The sequence below is a fragment of the Misgurnus anguillicaudatus genome, chromosome 8 (assembly GCF_027580225.2).
Source record: "Misgurnus anguillicaudatus chromosome 8, ASM2758022v2, whole genome shotgun sequence".
Classification (NCBI taxonomy): domain Eukaryota; kingdom Metazoa; phylum Chordata; class Actinopteri; order Cypriniformes; family Cobitidae; genus Misgurnus; species Misgurnus anguillicaudatus.
The window spans coordinates 26,799,282-26,816,241 of record NC_073344.2 but is presented as its reverse complement, the minus strand read 5'-3'; the positions used below and the strand labels follow the sequence as shown (position 1 = coordinate 26,816,241).

The 16,960-nt window shown below is 41.2% G+C and overlaps 1 protein-coding gene across 1 annotated transcript; it reads right to left on the bottom strand.

Moving 5' to 3' along the window:
- Positions 1 to 768: 768 nt before the first annotated feature.
- Positions 769 to 2,681, bottom strand: LOC129450676 (P2Y purinoceptor 1-like). The gene is made up of 2 exons (XM_055213623.2): positions 2,032 to 2,681; positions 769 to 1,822 (listed from the first exon to the last, which is right to left on the bottom strand). Exon 2 carries the CDS (start codon positions 1,810 to 1,812, stop codon positions 922 to 924), a length of 891 nt encoding a protein of 296 aa, XP_055069598.1. The 5' UTR covers positions 1,813 to 1,822; positions 2,032 to 2,681; the 3' UTR covers positions 769 to 921.
- Between the last annotated feature and the right edge of the window lie 14,279 nt (positions 2,682 to 16,960).

Genomic DNA, 16,960 nt, shown 5'->3' with positions numbered 1-16,960 from the left:
AATGGTGGTGTTTTTTCCTTTAAATAAATGTGTAATTTTTATCTTTTCAAACTGATTTAAAAACAAACAAAACAAAAATTTTTAAAGGAAAAGTGTGTATGATGTAACGATTTGTTTTGTTTTTCTTGTTTGTTTTGTTCTGGTTTAGTAAAGTCAGCACAAAGTTCCAAAATTTAAAACATTTACTTAATAAAATAAATACATTTGCTTTGCTGTGCCCACGTTAATTGGCTTTTCTGATGTAATTTTTGGTCATATAAGGTTGATGTGCTTTGGTTTTCTTTTTGTTCTGGTTTTAAAAATGATTCTTGTACCCAGCAATCTGTGGCAACAGAAGGTCATGTGATCACCTACTGTAAATGTTTTTCATGATAATGAATCATCTAGTTAAACAATTACAAGCTTGTGCCATCTGTGTCACTTTGGCTCATTATTTATTATTTCCCCAGGCATTTCAATTAACATCTTCATTAGTGACTGGTAATGTTCTTAATTATGCACCTGTGATCTAATCTGTGAGAAGTAAACGAACAAGATTATCTGACAGCAAAAAATAAACTCTTTAGTATCATTGCACGTTTCAGTTTCTTTATATTCTCAGAGTCTATTTATCAATCAGACAATTAAACATCAAGTGAACAGGTGATGTCTACAGAAACACAACACTCAGAAAACACAGTTCAAAAGCTTGTTAACAAAAGCAGTAAATAACATCAGCTATTATCAGCTGGTTTGCATCACTAAACAGACTGTACACAAGACATTAACTAAATCTTTAGCAGTTTGCAAAATAACTAATGCATGATTTTTGGCCTCTACCAAGTGACAAACAAAAAAATGTAGAATATAATTGAGTGGGGACACACCGTATGAGAAGATGCGCAGACAGTTGAAAAGTTTCAGGCTTTTTTTTGCTGGGTTTCAGACGCTAACGTTGACGGGTTTCTTCGAACGACTCTCTAGGCAGCAACACAGCATAGATTGCTTCATCTTAGAGACATAGAGGAGAGGCTCAACTGTACAGCTCAGGTCCATGATGCCGAACACTGCGACGGTGATCTTACAGCGAAAATCCACAAACGAGTAGGTTGAGGCAAATGGCATTAGAGCCACTGGAGGAAGATAGCTCACCACGATGATGGCGAGAACTGTAATAACCGTTTTGAAGGCCTTCTTTTTGACCGGATTCATGACTTCTTTCCCGGCTACACTCTTCCTGAGAACCCAGATGATGGACAAGTTACAGAAGACCATGAGGAAGAATGCAAAGAGGATGACTCCACTGAACACTTCGTACACACTCAGAACATTCAGGATGCACTTTATCAACGTGTACGGTAGGATGAGTCCCCACACCACCAGAGACACGCCCATCCGGATACGATTGTCTCGAATCCCTGTGAATACGATGGGATGGACCACGGCGATGTACCTGTCAAGGCAAATACAGGTGAGGAATAAGGGAGCCATGTCTTTCAGGCCGTAAGCAAATCGTTGAAAGTACCAGATGATTTGATCATCCAGGTAAAGATAGTTAATCATGTCTAGAGGCGTCATGAGGCAGAAATATGCATCTATAATGGACAAGTTAAAAAAGAAGATGTCGGACGTTGAGCCTTCACTTTTCTTTGTCAAAATCTGCCACATCACAAGGACGTTGCTCGGGAATCCAACAATGAAGTTAATTACTTTGACAGAGAAGTAGAAGATAAACCCATAAGGAGCTACAACACACTCGTCAAACTTGTACCACAGCGGAGGATGCCACCCAGAAATGCTTGTGTTCAGATTCAAAGCAGAGACGTTATCCATGATCAAAGTTCTGTGGAGAAAACCACAATGTCACTTCTAATGATCCGGGACAATAGAGACTGTATGACGAGTATGAACTCAAAATCAACACAAGTTCAGTAAATACAGTGACAAAATCAAATGATAATCAAAAAAAACAATGATTTCAAAAAGAATGAATACAAAGTTTAAAGATTGTCATATCATTACAAACTAGAAAATATATCATAGACAACTTACCAACTATCTGTGATCTTAGTCAGCAAGGGGGTCTTGTGCTATAAATTTGTGCGACTGTCGGTCTCTGCCACAACCCTGCAGAAGACGAGGAGGTTTGGAGAACGAATGGATGTTGGTTCCTACCAGTGTCTGACCGTCACCCATCTCTCGCTCTCTAAGAAAAAGCTTTTCTCATGGGAGACAGAGGCGGGACATTTTGGTCAAAACCAATCAATTCAGTTCCATACGGTTGAGAACAAAGATCCACGTAAACAGGTGATGCAAGGACAAAATGAGTAAATCTACTGTAACATCTTGCAAAAACACACATCCCTCTCTCTGCCACTTGGAAATGAAGCAAATAACTTCTTAACGTAGCTAGTTTTGTGATGAGTCTCCACATTTGTAAATGTTACTTCAAGCAATACATATTTATTTATTTGAACTGCCAATGTGTTAATGCATGCAAATTTAAAATCCTTAATGCCGGAAAACAGATTAACGCAAATAACACAACTACACCTATAAGAAAGAGGATTAAGGCCAAGCTAAAATGAAGCAGATGCTAAATTAAGTCCCGCCCACACAAGAGGTTTGCGCCAGAATGGCACACATAAACATGTAAAGCATAAATGAAAATTATGAAAAAATAAATTCTGGCAGTGAATGAATGAACCTTGATTTTTTGAAAAGGATGCTTAGAAAGCAAAGAAAATATTTATTTATTTCGAGAGAGATGAAGTGCATAAAAAAGAGATTAAGTGTGTCTGAGAGAAAACCTGAACATACTGATCCTTGTGCTATTGTGCAATTATTAACACATGTAAAGCCCCAGTCGAAAGACTGCCATCGTGAAACAATCGTCGTGATTTCTGTGATTGTGGCTCTTTATCGGTGGTCCTATGTCGTACAGTGAGAGAGGTTCAAAGATGGCCGTTTTCCCGGTCTTACATCCAAAGATAGCCTACAATAGTTTTCTGACAGTGTCAGAAATTCAGCATAATCATTGCACAGTGTGTTTGCTGCTATGACCTGCGTACTGATATTTGTTTACAACAAGTACATGCTGGTGACTTGCGCTAACGTGTGACGCAGCCGCCGAAGCTGTCCTGTCATCATCGTACAGTTTACATGCTTGTTCGTACCCGAGTTTAAACGATCCATGTCACACAGTGTGATAAGGAGTGTCTTATAGGAGGGCAAAAATTCTGCAGTGTAATCCGGGCTTTAAAGGTGTAATGTGGGTCTTTCAGTGGCATCTAGTGGTGAGATTGCAAATTGCAACCAACCTCACTTTCGCAGTGCAAAGAGATGCTATGGTAGCTGCCACATTAATGCACACACATGGTCTGTCTCGCAGTGCTTGGTCAACTTTTTTCAATGACATCAAGTATAATGAGGGAAAACAGCTCCCTCTGCTTTCAAACTGCTGTCGTAGTACTTTGATGCTTGAAGTCACTCACACCCCTTTTGGCGCCTTGATGCCTTTCAGACATCAGGGACCTCATGTTTAAAACATCCCATAGATTTCATTCTTAAAAGGTGCGTAGAAATAAAAATGCAGATTCTGCTTACAAACGTCTCGGGTTACATATATAACCCTTGTTCCCTGAGAAAGGAATCAGACACTGCGTTGTATTATATTTACATTACATTAAGTGATTTCGCAGACGCTTTTGTCCAAAGCGACTTACAAATGAGGTAAACAATAGAAAATTATAGCAACACAAGAACAGCAATACATAAGTTCACTGGAAAATAGTCTCATCAAGTCTAACACAGTATACTATATATAAGTGAGGTAATGGTGGTTTTTTAATGACAGAACCCAGCGATGTCATGTATATCAAAAGAACAGTGAGTTTTTAGCTGATTCTTAAAGACACGACCAGCAGATCATTTCTTAGTTGTGGAACAGCTCCAGAGAAGGTACGCGGTAATGTTTTTTCCCTTTCTGAGATTGCACCACAAGCCATCGCTCGGAGACAGGGCGCAGATTTCGAGAGGGTATGTAATTTAGCTAGCTAAATGGAAAGGTTGTGATGAATCTTTAGTTCAGATGATATGACAAGCAGTTCTGTCTTCACAAGGTTAAGCTGGAGGTGGTGATCCTTCATCCAGAGTGAGATGTCCCTCAGGCATGCTGAGATGCGGGCAGAAACCGTGGGGTCATCAGGGTGGAACGACAAGTGGAGTTGAGTGTCATCCGCATAGCAGTGGTAGGAAAAGCCATGTTTTTGAATGACAGAACCCAGGGATTTCATGTATATCAAAAGAACAGTGGTCCAAGCACAGAGCCTTTGAGGCACCCCGGTATTGAGACGTTGAGGTTCGGAGACGTCACCTCTCCAGGATGCCCTGAATGACCTGCCTGAGAGGTACGACTTGAACCATAGAAGCACTGTGTCAGAGACACCCAGAGCCATGAGGGTCGACAGGAGGATGCGATGATTGACTGTGTCAAAAGCGCAGATAGATCCAGTAAGATCAGCACAGATGATTTGGAGGCTGCCCTTGCCTGCGTTAGGGCTTCAATGACTGAGCAGCACAGTCTCAGTGGAGTGACCGCTTTTGAAACAAGACTGCTTGCTATCCAAGAGGTTATTCTGGGTAAAGAAAGAGGAGAGCTGGTTGAACACTACGCATACAAGAGTCTTGGCAATGAAGGGAAGAAGAGAAATGGGTCTGTAGGTCTCTAGCATAGCGGGACAGTGTGGGTTTCTTCAGCAGCTGGGTTATCTGAGCCTCTTTAAATGCTACAGGGAAGGGACCAGTGGAAAGAGATGAATTGATAATGTGGGTGAGAGCAGGGATAACCGACGAAGATATGGATTGAAGTTGAAGGAGATGAGTGGGTATTGGATCTAGCGGGCAGGTAGTCGGATGGTTATAAGCAAAGACCTTGGAAACATCCGCTTCAGACAGAAGAAAGAAGGAGGGAAGCGATCATGCCTCAGAGGTTTGAACATGCGCAAGAAGCGGTGGCTCAGATAACTGACTACTGAGTATTTGTTTCTTCACAAAGAAATCAGCCGTTAAGCCAGATGAAGGTGGGGGGCAACGGACAAAGAAGAGTAGAGAAGGTCTTGAAGAGAGTGCAAGACTTAGAGTGCGATATAGGACTTAATAATTAATATACTGATCAATGATCGTAAGCAAATCAGTATTGGCCACTGCCAGAGGTTGGACTGTACCCTTAAACGGCAGCTCTATGCTTGCTCAATTTTAAGCGTACTTTCTTTAGTCCCCTTAGAGGTCACACCTATTACAATAATGATTTCTAACCAAAGGTCATGAACACCGTTAAAAGAATAAACTGACTGTTGTCTGACAATAGCTTTGTATAATCATGTCATAGTTTCCTATGTACACTTAGATAGAATAATATTGAAATAGTCAGAGGTTGAGGCTGACCCTATTTAGAGTGGTCAGATAACATTTACATGTTAATTTAAACGGTAATACATATTGTTAGCCTCCACACTTCTAAGTACACTTAAGCTAACACCCAAGTGCTAGTCGTATCTCTCAAATCCTCAGCTGATGCATTATGTGCTATCTAACTGAGATTTAGGCCGATCCTAGCCTGATTTCAGCCCTTACGGTAGCTACGGATACATAGTTATTTCTTGCAGTGTCAACATTTACCGAGCAACACAGAATAAATTAAACATAACAATTTATTAACCAGGTATGAAAATCATAATTCAGAAGCCAATTTACAATCCAATTCAAATACGAAACATGAATTAATAAAAGGTTGTAATAAAATGAAAAACATTGCATGCCTGGTAAACAATCAAGATCTGGCTACAGATTGCTCAAAGTTAAAAAAAAATACATGATGCTGTGTCAAAGACACAACACCATGGGGTATATTTCCCAATATAGAAAATCCCACCTGAACCATTTACAAACTTTCCTTAAATATCCAGAGAGAACAAAGCATATAGGAATTTGGTACTGATTGGTTGTTGTAAACTCATGGCTGTCCTTCATTTACATACAGTGGGAGATTGTTTGTCTAAGATGGAAGGTGTCTATCAATATTGAGTGAAGTTTGCTCAAGGTATTGTTACATATTAACATTGAGTTCTGTTGTTATATGAATGAGCCCATTGTACCACTTGCACTGAGACATTTCCAATGATATCAAACAAGACCAGTTTCAGACTCTTTGTGCATGTAGAACAGGGAAGGGCAACTTCGGTCCTGGAGGTCCTAGTTAATTCAACAGGACTTCTGGATTCAGTCATTGGAGGCTGTATGCAGCTACCTTTTGTCAGGATTAGGCACCACCCTACAAAGGTGTAGCAGGAAGTACGGCAAGGGAGACGCAGCATCTAGTTCTCTTCTCAGGAAACATGGGTTACATACGTAACCTGAGACGTTCCTTTTCGAGGGAACTTGCGCTGTGTCGCCATAGTGATGCTATGGGAACGCTATACCCAATATGCCAGACAACGAGTGCCTGTCTGTGTGGGAAAAGCACAACTAAGACCTAAGCACCCAAGATCCTCTAGTAGAAATGACATCCAACTCATAAAACTGTACAAAAGTAAGTTGTGAGGACCAACCTGCCGCATCACCAGACATCCTGAATCAGGGCACCTGCCCCAAGGGATTAAGATCCTGCCATATTTCTAGTTCAATGCACTCTGATGATTAAAGGAGAAGGTCGTCCAAATGCTTCATAAACAAGTGCGATAGTCTCAACACCCCATTTAAGCAAAGTCTGCTTGATGGCTGAGAAACCTTTACTGGCTGAAACCAAAGCATGAAAATAACTGCTATGTCCAGTGTTCACTTCCTTCCTTTGGCTCATATCCTTAAATATGGCCTAGGGTTTAAAAAGGCTTTAACAATGCCCAGAGTGGACTCGAGACAGGTTGGTGAAACTAAGAGAGTCTTTAAATCTCATCCTAGGAGAAATATAGTTTTTAGTGTGAGAAACTTCTCAGACACTGTATCCAATGGCTCAGATGGTGCCCCCGATAAGCCCTCTAGCACCATAGACAGATCCCATGCCACCGAATGCCACACAGGAAACACATAACTGGTTGGTCTCTACCTAATGAGGGACGAACCACTAAGGTGTGGAAATCCGATATAGCTGCCACATGAACCTAATTGGCCAAAAGAGAACCTTTCCTGTAAAACTCCAGAACTGAACCTACTGGCTTCCATTTAAATGCATATCATTTCCTGGTGGAGGGAGCTTTGGAATGTAAAATAAGCTACACAACCTTGGTTGAGAGACCAATTTCTGTGAGTTTATACCCCTCAGACCCCAGACTTACAAACTCATTCAGTCTAGGCAGGGGTGAAAGACACTGCTCCTTCCCTGAGACCACAAATCCCTCCTGATCAGCACCTCAAAAGGCAAACCAAGTTCAAAAACCATACTCTGTACCTTTTGCTGACGGAGCCTCTCCAGAACTCCTGGGAATAGAGCGACGGGGGGGGGGGGGGGTGACAGGAGGCCCTCAGGCCATTCCTGCACCATGACATCCAGCCAGAGCAGGTGAGTGAGAGAAAACCAAAGAGGACATGTGAGTCCTCCTTAGTCTCCTTAGGTGAAGCAGTTATCAAAAGGAGTCTACAGAAATGTCTAAGTGGATTTGCTTATAGTCTTGTTTTAAGATTTAGTGTGGTCTCATTGCTGAGAAATGCTGTATTGTTTACTTTGTCTCACATGCCGAATTCACATTTGTGGACACCAACAGAGCACTTCAGTATTGCACATTTGGCATTAACTTTTTTGTTCTATATTTATATTTATCTTTTCCCTTTCTTGTACATTTCCTATTCTTCTATTTTACTTTGTGTTTTCAAATCTCTACTGTCACTACAACTAGTAATTCAGTTGGATCACATTGCCGCAGACGCAATGCTAATATTCTCCACATTCTCTCACAATCCACCACCGCCTCACTGACTTTTCCCATTGGCTTATGGAACTGACAATTTGCTGTAAACAAAGCTGATTTCATTACAGCTATTGCTTTACATTCTGATCTTTCTTTTCTAGCACTTACTGAGACCTGAATCAAACCAGAGGACTCTAACAATAACACCTTCTCCCACAGTCCTCACACAACAGAAAGGGGTGGAGGGACCGGTGTACTAATTTCAAATGGCTGGAATTTCCAAAAGCTCACACCCTCATGTGACATCATGTCAGGATTGTAGGAAGACAGAACCCCCCTTAAGGAGCGGCTTCCAGACATACCTCAGGGGAACTCTAAACACGGGACATGACAGACTGAAACAAAGACACAAACAAACAGAACATGACAAATAATAACAAGGGTAAACAGGAATAAACAACGACAAGGTTGGGGTGACATAATAAAAACAACAACCAAGGAAGGGGGGGGCAGAGTTCATAGGGGGTGGTCCAGGCAGGGTGGAACTGGGCGAGGAAGGGGTCTTAGGTCCAGGAGGTGAAGTTGAGGGCTTGGGGCGAGGAGTCCGGGCATGCTTGTGGGGTTTAGGAGAGGCAGGCTGTGGTAGGGTAGGACCAGAAAGGATGGGGAGAACGGAAGGGAACAAGGCAGGGTTCCAGGGCAGAGGAGGAGTCGGAAATGGGGCAGGCAGGGGAAGTCCAGAGTTGACTGGGTAGGGAAGAGAGTTCAGGGAGGACATAGAGACAGTGGCAGGGGACTCTTCCAGGTAAGGCATACTGGTGGTGCAGGGTTCTCGGGAGTTGAGATGGACGGAGCAGGATCCTCCAGCGATGCAACCACCATAACGCAATCCTCCGGGATAGTGGTATGCGGGAGAGACCGGACAGTACTAGTTGGACCCCTGGGCTCATGATTCATCAGGTAGTTAATCATGTCTCAAAGGAGGGGTCTCAGCATCCTTTGTTCACTGGGCTTGAGGGGCTTTGCCTTCAAAAAATTGAAGGCAAAGTCTTTGACATCGGCCTCCCTCTGGCGGAGACCGAATAACACATGGGTCTGGTGGGCCTGTCGGGCGGACAGGGATGTGTTCATGCTGGCCTGCTGGATTCTTTGTCGGATCGATCGTTCTGTCAGGATTGTGGGAAGACAGAACCCAATTGCAGACTCAGGTGAACACTTAACATATTTATTGAACAAAAAAAGGAAAACAAAACCCACGAGGAGTAAACAAGGCAATGAACAGACAGACTTTCAGGCTAACACTAAACTAGACAAAACAGACTTGAATAAACTTAAAGTATACTTGATTTGACTTTATACAAAGACTCATGGAAAGAAACACTCCAGATAACCAGACGATTGAGCACAGGACAGCAAACACAAGGGCATTAAACAGGGGAGAAAATCAAGAGGGGAACAGGTGACATGAATCAAACAATAACAAGGTGATTAACGAAGAGACGAGGGGGCGGGGTCAGGAGACTAGACACGCAAGCACACAGCCCAAAAAAAGGCCATGTACTAGCACACAAAACATGGCCCTGTCATGATCCTGCCTCAAAACTAGAGTAGAACAAGGACAAGAGAGCAGAACAATGACAACAAAAGTTATTTTAAGTTGCATAGTGTGACTATCATCCACCCTACTAAAATTCATTTTTTAGTTATCTATTGCACACCAGGTCAGCTTGGTCATTTCTACTTCAGAACAAATTACAGACAGATCTTAAATCAGTTCAAAATTGGCTTAAAAGTAATTTTAAAACTTAATATGAAAAAATCATTATTGCTCTTTGGTACTCATCATTCACTTAAATCCGCTGACCTTAACCTGTATTTTGATAATGGTACTCCAGTGAAAAAAGAGACCTCTGTCAAATATCTGGGAATTTGTTTTGATTCAGAATTAAATTTCAAACAACATATTGATTACATAATAAAACGAACATACTCTTGTTTAATGCCTCTATACAGGTCATCAGATTGTTTTACATCTAAAGTACGAAAAAAGATAATTACCCAATTAATCTTACCAATCATTGATTACGCTGATATAATTTATCAAACCATGTAGAATGTATATCTTAAACCACTAGTTGTTCTTTTTAATAATCTGTGTAGGTTCATTTTAAAGTACCCATATAGAACTCATCAGTCAATTATATAATTAGCTTAACTGGTTGTTGCCTGATAAAAAGACGACAGTATCACTGGTTTCAATTTATTTTTAAATGCATCTATTTGAACTTACCACCATATTTGAAGTGTTTTTGTACAATATACTCCAACTTATTTTCTTCGACACGCTCAATGTTTGATATTTACTGTCCCTGTTATGTGCAAAGTAGTTGGTCGGAGGTCCTTCTGTTTTAAGGCTCCTTCAGACCGGAATAATCTACCTCCATCTGTGAGATCTAATACTACTTAAGGCTCCTTTAGAACATCTTGGTTAGTCTATTTGAGAAATGATTGTAAATGCCTTTAATTGTAATGGCTCCTTGAAATATCGTGTTCTTGATTGTCAGTTTTTGTAATTTGCTATGGTTCCTGAAACAACTGTCTTCGTAAATACTTAATGCAGACTTTGAAATGGCTCTGGGAGGGGATGGGGATTTGTGAGCAGAATTGTCCTGTAATGTTTTGTTTGTATTGTACTGAATGTATTGTTTTGTTGTATGTTTCTGGTCCCCCTTGAAAACGAGATGTTGCATCTCAAGGGGTTTTCCATGAATAAAATTGAATTGAATATCTTGGATGATGTACTTCTGTCTTCCTTCCCAGAGGATGGTACTCCTTTAGTTGTACTTGGTGACTTCAACATATACCTATATACCTTGAGAAATCATAGGCAGTCAACTTTAACAACTTTAACAACCTGACTGCATCGCTAGACCTCAAGCGAGTCACTACTTTGCCAACCCACAGGTCTGGTAATCTTTAAGATCTTATCTACACGCTGCTGTTCCACTCAACACGCCCGGGTCACCCTACTACACACCTCTACTTACTTCCTCCTCACTCTTGATCTTGACTTATCCCCCCAGTCACTGCACAGGATCCCCCACTGGTCACGTTCTTTGACCATTAAGCCTCTCAGAACAGTCAGAAACCTGGGAGTGGTAATTGAGTTTCACAGAGCATGTTGCCAGCACCACCTGCTCTTGTAGATTCATCCCTTTACAAAATTAGGAAAATTAGACCTTTCCTATCTGACAATGCTACACGTCCAATCCAGGCTCTTGGCTGGACTCCCAGCGCACAACCAAACCCCTACAGATGATCCAAAATGTTGTGGCAAGAGTGGTCTTCAATGAGCTAAAGAGGATAAACATCACTTCTCTCTTTGTCAGTTTACACTGGCTTACTATAGCAGCTTGCATCAAATTCAAAGCTCTGCTTCTGGCCTTCAAAACCACCACTGGGTCAGCACCCCCTTACCTTCTATTACTTATACAGACTTGTTTACTTTATAGATCCCTGCCCTCTGCCACAGAGCAACGCTAGTGGTGCCGTCCCAAAAAAGGGAAAAAATCACTATCACGTATCTTCTCTGGTTCTGTTCATGGAATGAACTACCGGTTGCAACAAGATCTGCTGACTCTGTAGCAGTCTTTAAGAATCGACTAAAAGCCCATCACTTCCACCAACACCTCACTTGCTAACCTTCTAACCTTATCTTTACATTCTTTGTCAAAAAATACTTACCCTTGGCTATGTATACTGTGTTAGACTAGATGAGATTAGTTCTAGTGCACTTATGTATTGCTGTTCTTGTGTTGCTCTAATTGCTTGTATTGTTACCTCATTTGTAAGTCGCTTTGGACAAAAGCATCTGCTAAATGACTAAATGTAAAAGTAATGTAAATGTAGTCGCCACCTTTTGCTTGACCAAACCTACACCAGATTTGCTTCACCGCGTCTGGGTGGAGTTTCCATTCCCCAGAACTCAGTGCATGTGTTAACAGAACGTCTGCTCCATGTAGATTTTGACCCTATGTACCCTGTGGCGACATACCACACCTAACCTCGGGCCTTGAGACAGACCCCAGGGGCCTCATTTATCAACATTGCATAGAAAATGTTCTATATTTTTACCTACGAATGAAATGTAGTATGTGCATAAGTACATTAAAATCGGGATTTATCAAAAGTGTGCACGTGGTTCGTATGCACATTAGTAAGTAATCCTTGATGATAAATCCCATTTGTTCTTCAGCACCATGCTTGTGCACATTCATGGTCATTTGCATTCCGAAACGCCTTCAATAAACCATTAAATATACGGTGACAACACCTCCCGTTATAAGTGACCTGGTTGTGGGTTTTCCCTTATCGCAATAATGGCAAAGAGAGCGTAAAAGGGGAATTTTAAAGACACAGAAATTGAGTTACTGGTGGATGAGGTTAAATCCTGATAACACATCCTGTTTGGTTCACTTAGTGCGGGAGGAATGATTAACAAAAGAAAAAAAATCTGCATGGGAACATGTTACCAGTGAGTTTAATTCCGTTGGGTATGAAAACACTTCTAGAAATAAAAAAGTGGTTTGACATTAAATTATCAGCCAAAAAAACACACGCCACAGCTAGTGTTGGGCGATATGCCCCATTTTGAGATCGTCCTATCGTCAGCCTGTGAGATCGGAGATTCACGATAGTATCGGGGAGGGGGGGGGCAGTAGTTTACTCATTTTTTTATTTGTTAATTTTTTACTCATTATAACAAGTCCCTTGATTGGTGTCATTAAAACCCTAACCATGATTACTTAATAACTGTAAAAATATGCATCTGCGCACACACACGCACGCACGCACGCACGCACGCACGCACGCACGCACACACACACACACACACACACACACACACACACACACACACACACACACACACACACACACACACACATGCGCGCACATACAAACAATTCAATGCATTTGTTCAGTGCTGTTGCAGTAGGCTACACGTGTCAAGCAGTGGTGCTCTCAGAGGTGCCTTTTTAAACATATTGGTCCAGCGGAAAGCGATCATATTTTAAACACAATTGTATTTTAAACACGAGGGACGTGTTGCTACAACTCCTTGAAATGCATATCATAAACAGGATTAATACCTAGTGATCTGACTTCGGACAGAGCGCAGCTCTCCGCATGTACGTGAGTGTGAGAGAAGCGCCAATATGCAGCGGGTCATATTTTAAACAAAAAGTAAAGTTTGCCTCAGCTCGCATGAAACGCATTTGTAAGAATTTTGATTGATCCTGACCAAAAGGTCAGCCCTCCCTGAGAAAACAGCATGGATGCCCGAGAGTGCAGTGTGTGTGCCCTGTAGGTGCCCGAGACAGCAGAACATCAAAAGAGAACCTTTTGCAACACAACAAGTTCCTACAGGACTCACGGCAGGAGACCAAGACCCCCAAAACACCTCTCCCGAGAATCAGAACTTTGTATTGTCAAACATCACATCTCCATACAAATGGTAGATCTGCAGACAGATAGATACCCTTGATTGTCAAACATCACATCTCCATACAAATGGTAGATCTGCAGACAGATGTCTGACCCCTCTACCCCTCCTTTCATTGTTATTCATGTTTGATTTCATTAAAAAGGTTTCACCGCGACTGGTACACAGGTTTCATTCCCATATCAATAAAACAAAGGTTTAATAGCTTACACCCACTACAAATGTATCCAGGATGAGATGCCTCCCACAGGTCTGTAAGAACCAATCACTGCAAACTTCCATTGGTAAATAATGTATACATAATGTTTATTCCGTCTGGGTATTTAAGGAGAGCTGACAAACATTTCAGGGAGTCTGTAGACAGATTTCCCACACAAGCACTGTGTGTAGTTTTCATCTCCAGGTAACATTTCAAACTTTCTCATTTCGTACCATTAAGGGCTTTGTATGATTGGTCAATGTATTACATTGTTTTGAACTATTTCATACTATTGATATTTCTTATGATTGATTAATATACTATATTGGTTGAATTGGCTTTTGAATTATTGTACCGTTACCTGGTTAATAAATTGTTACGTTTTGCATTTATTCTGCCTTACTCTGAATTATTGACTACAAGTAAATTGATGCATTCTTTGTTACCGCAAATCTACGGCCAGTATTAAGTAGGCGTATTGTCTGCCATTTTGTGTTTTGGTTATTTGGTCTGACGAACCACTTACTTTTAATAAGGTTAAGTTTGGCGTATCGTCTGCCTTTTACTATTTTGGTCTGACGAACCACTTACTTTTAATAAGGTTAAGTTTGGTGTATCGTCTGCCTTTTACTATTTTGGTCTGACGAACCACTTACTCTTAATAGGGTTAAGTTTGGCGTATCGTCTGCCTTTTACTACTTTGGTCTGACGAACCACTTACTCTTAATAGGGTAAGTTTGGCGTATCGTCTGCCTTTTACTATTTTGGTCTGACGAACCACTTACTCTAAATAGGGTAAGTTTGGCGTATCGTCTGCCTTTTATTATTTTGGTCTGACGAACCACTTACTCTTAATAGGGTAAGTTTGGCGTATCGTCTGCCTTTTATTATTTTGGTCTGACGAACCACTTACTCTTAATAGGGTAAGTTTGGCGTATCGTCTGCCTTTTACTATTTTGGTCTGACGAACCACTTACTCTTAATAGGGTAAGTTTGGCGTATCGTCTGCCTTTTACTATTTTGGTCTGACGAACCACTTACTCTTAATAGGGTAAGTTTGGCGTATCGTCTGCCTTTTACTATTTTGGTCTGACGAACCACTTACTCTTAATAGGGTAAGTTTGGCGTATCGTCTGCCTTTTACTATTTTGGTCTGACGAACCACTTACTCTTAATAGGGTAAGTTTGGCGTATCGTCTGCCTTTTACTATTTTGGTCTGACGAACCACTTACTCTTAATAGGGTAAGTTTGGCGTATCGTCTGCCTTTTACTACTTTGGTCTGACGAACCACTTACTCTTAATAGGGTAAGTTTGGCGTATCGTCTGCCTTTTACTATTTTGGTCTGACGAACCACTTACTCTTAATAGGGTAAGTTTGGCGTATCGTCTGCCTTTTACTATTTTGGTCTGACGAACCACTTACTTTTAATAAGGTTAAGTTTGGCGTATCGTCTGCCTTTTACTATTTTGGTCTGACGAACCACTTACTCTTAATAGGGTTAAGTTTGGCGTATCGTCTGCCTTTTACTACTTTGGTCTGACGAACCACTTACTCTTAATAGGGTAAGTTTGGCGTATCGTCTGCCTTTTACTATTTTGGTCTGACGAACCACTTACTCTTAATAGGGTAAGTTTGGCGTATCGTCTGCCTTTTACTATTTTGGTCTGACGAACCACTTACTCTTAATAGGGTAAGTTTGGCGTATCGTCTGCCTTTTACTATTTTGGTCTGACGAACCACTTACTCTTAATAGGGTAAGTCTGGCGTATCGTCTGCCTTTTCGTTATATTATTTTGGTTTGACGAACCACTTAATTTTAACTACAGGGTTAAGCATCGACGTATTGACTGCCATTAATTATAAGGTCTGACGAACTTCTTAACTCTTGATTAGTTGTACGGTCGAGTTTGCGTTCAGTACCCACACAACGGCCGGTGTGGACTGATATGACATTGATAATCGAATGAATGAGTTCAATGTAAACATGAGTGAATAGAATGATCAAACGTTTATCCAAATTCCATCATTTTATCTAAATTTAATAATTACCAATAAATTCTTAAACTGTTTCATTAAGGAGTCAGATGAAATAACGAGGTAATGTATATTAATTCATATTTGTTTGTAAACAAACATCTTTAAACCAATTCTGTTATGTTGCGAAAAGGAAAGACAGCAACCCGCAAATATACCTCTGCCACGCCATTGGCTACCGTCGTTGGACCTGTGGGCGGACCCGGAAAGGGACCTTACACGTTTAACTGAACAGATACATAAGGATTACTACTTTAGTTTAAGTTAAGACTTCGGACAGACGCGAGAGCACGTGCACATGAGACAGAGAGAAGCGCAGTTGGATTTAGTGCTAGAAGTCCAAGACGCGCGCATTAAGTGCAGGTACATGCAAGACGGAATTCTCCCTCTACAAGCTCTCCACGTAAAGTGAAGCCCACAAACCCTCATGCAAGGAAACGCATGCAATGTGGATGTTAATGTAAAACTATGATGATAATAATAACCATTTGCCAACTATCGTCATGACTATCACCATGAAAGCCTGCCATTAGCGATATATCTGAAGATCGTCGATACACGTCTATCGGCACAACCCTAGTCACAGCACACCGACGTGAAATCAGTGCAACTGGAGGAGAACCGACAAGTACATAACTTTCCTTGGACAACCGCATAACCTGCATCATCGGCACGATCTTTGAAAACGCGCTCCCGGCGGAATGAATGATTTGCCAAGTCTTCCAATAATACAAGATAAGCCATTGCACTGTGTCAAGCATTTGACGGAGCTTTCTTATATAGGGTTAGGCACTAATTTCATTAATTAACTTCAACACTGATTTGCAGTTACTTTATTACCAGTAATCATTTTTAACACCTGGGGGTGGATAATAAATAGACAAAGTGTTCTTTTAACGCTGGGGATGGACCGTCCTGTGTAGTATCGCTATTCTACCACTAGATGCTCTGTGTATGCATACTCTGAGGTGTGCGTATATTTACAAACATTTCTACGTATAAGTGCAATTTGATAAATTCCACACTTTACGCACACTTCTGTTCGTACGCACGCTTAATAAATGAGGCCCCTAGTTTTGAGTCACCACTTGGTGTACGATTGACCCAGCTTCATCTTGTTCACTTCTGTGAAAATGGATGTGACATGAGCAGGAGACATTTGTCCCATATTACCCTGAAAATGCGATCACCTATGTTAAGACTAACATACTTTTCTTTCAGTCTCAAATCTAGGTGTCTTAGATTTTATAAATGTGTGAGGGGATAGAACTAGGCCGAAGGAAAGGACCCGATATTGTATGCCATGCCCCCAAGGGCAAACCTTCTTTGAGCAGGAAAAGT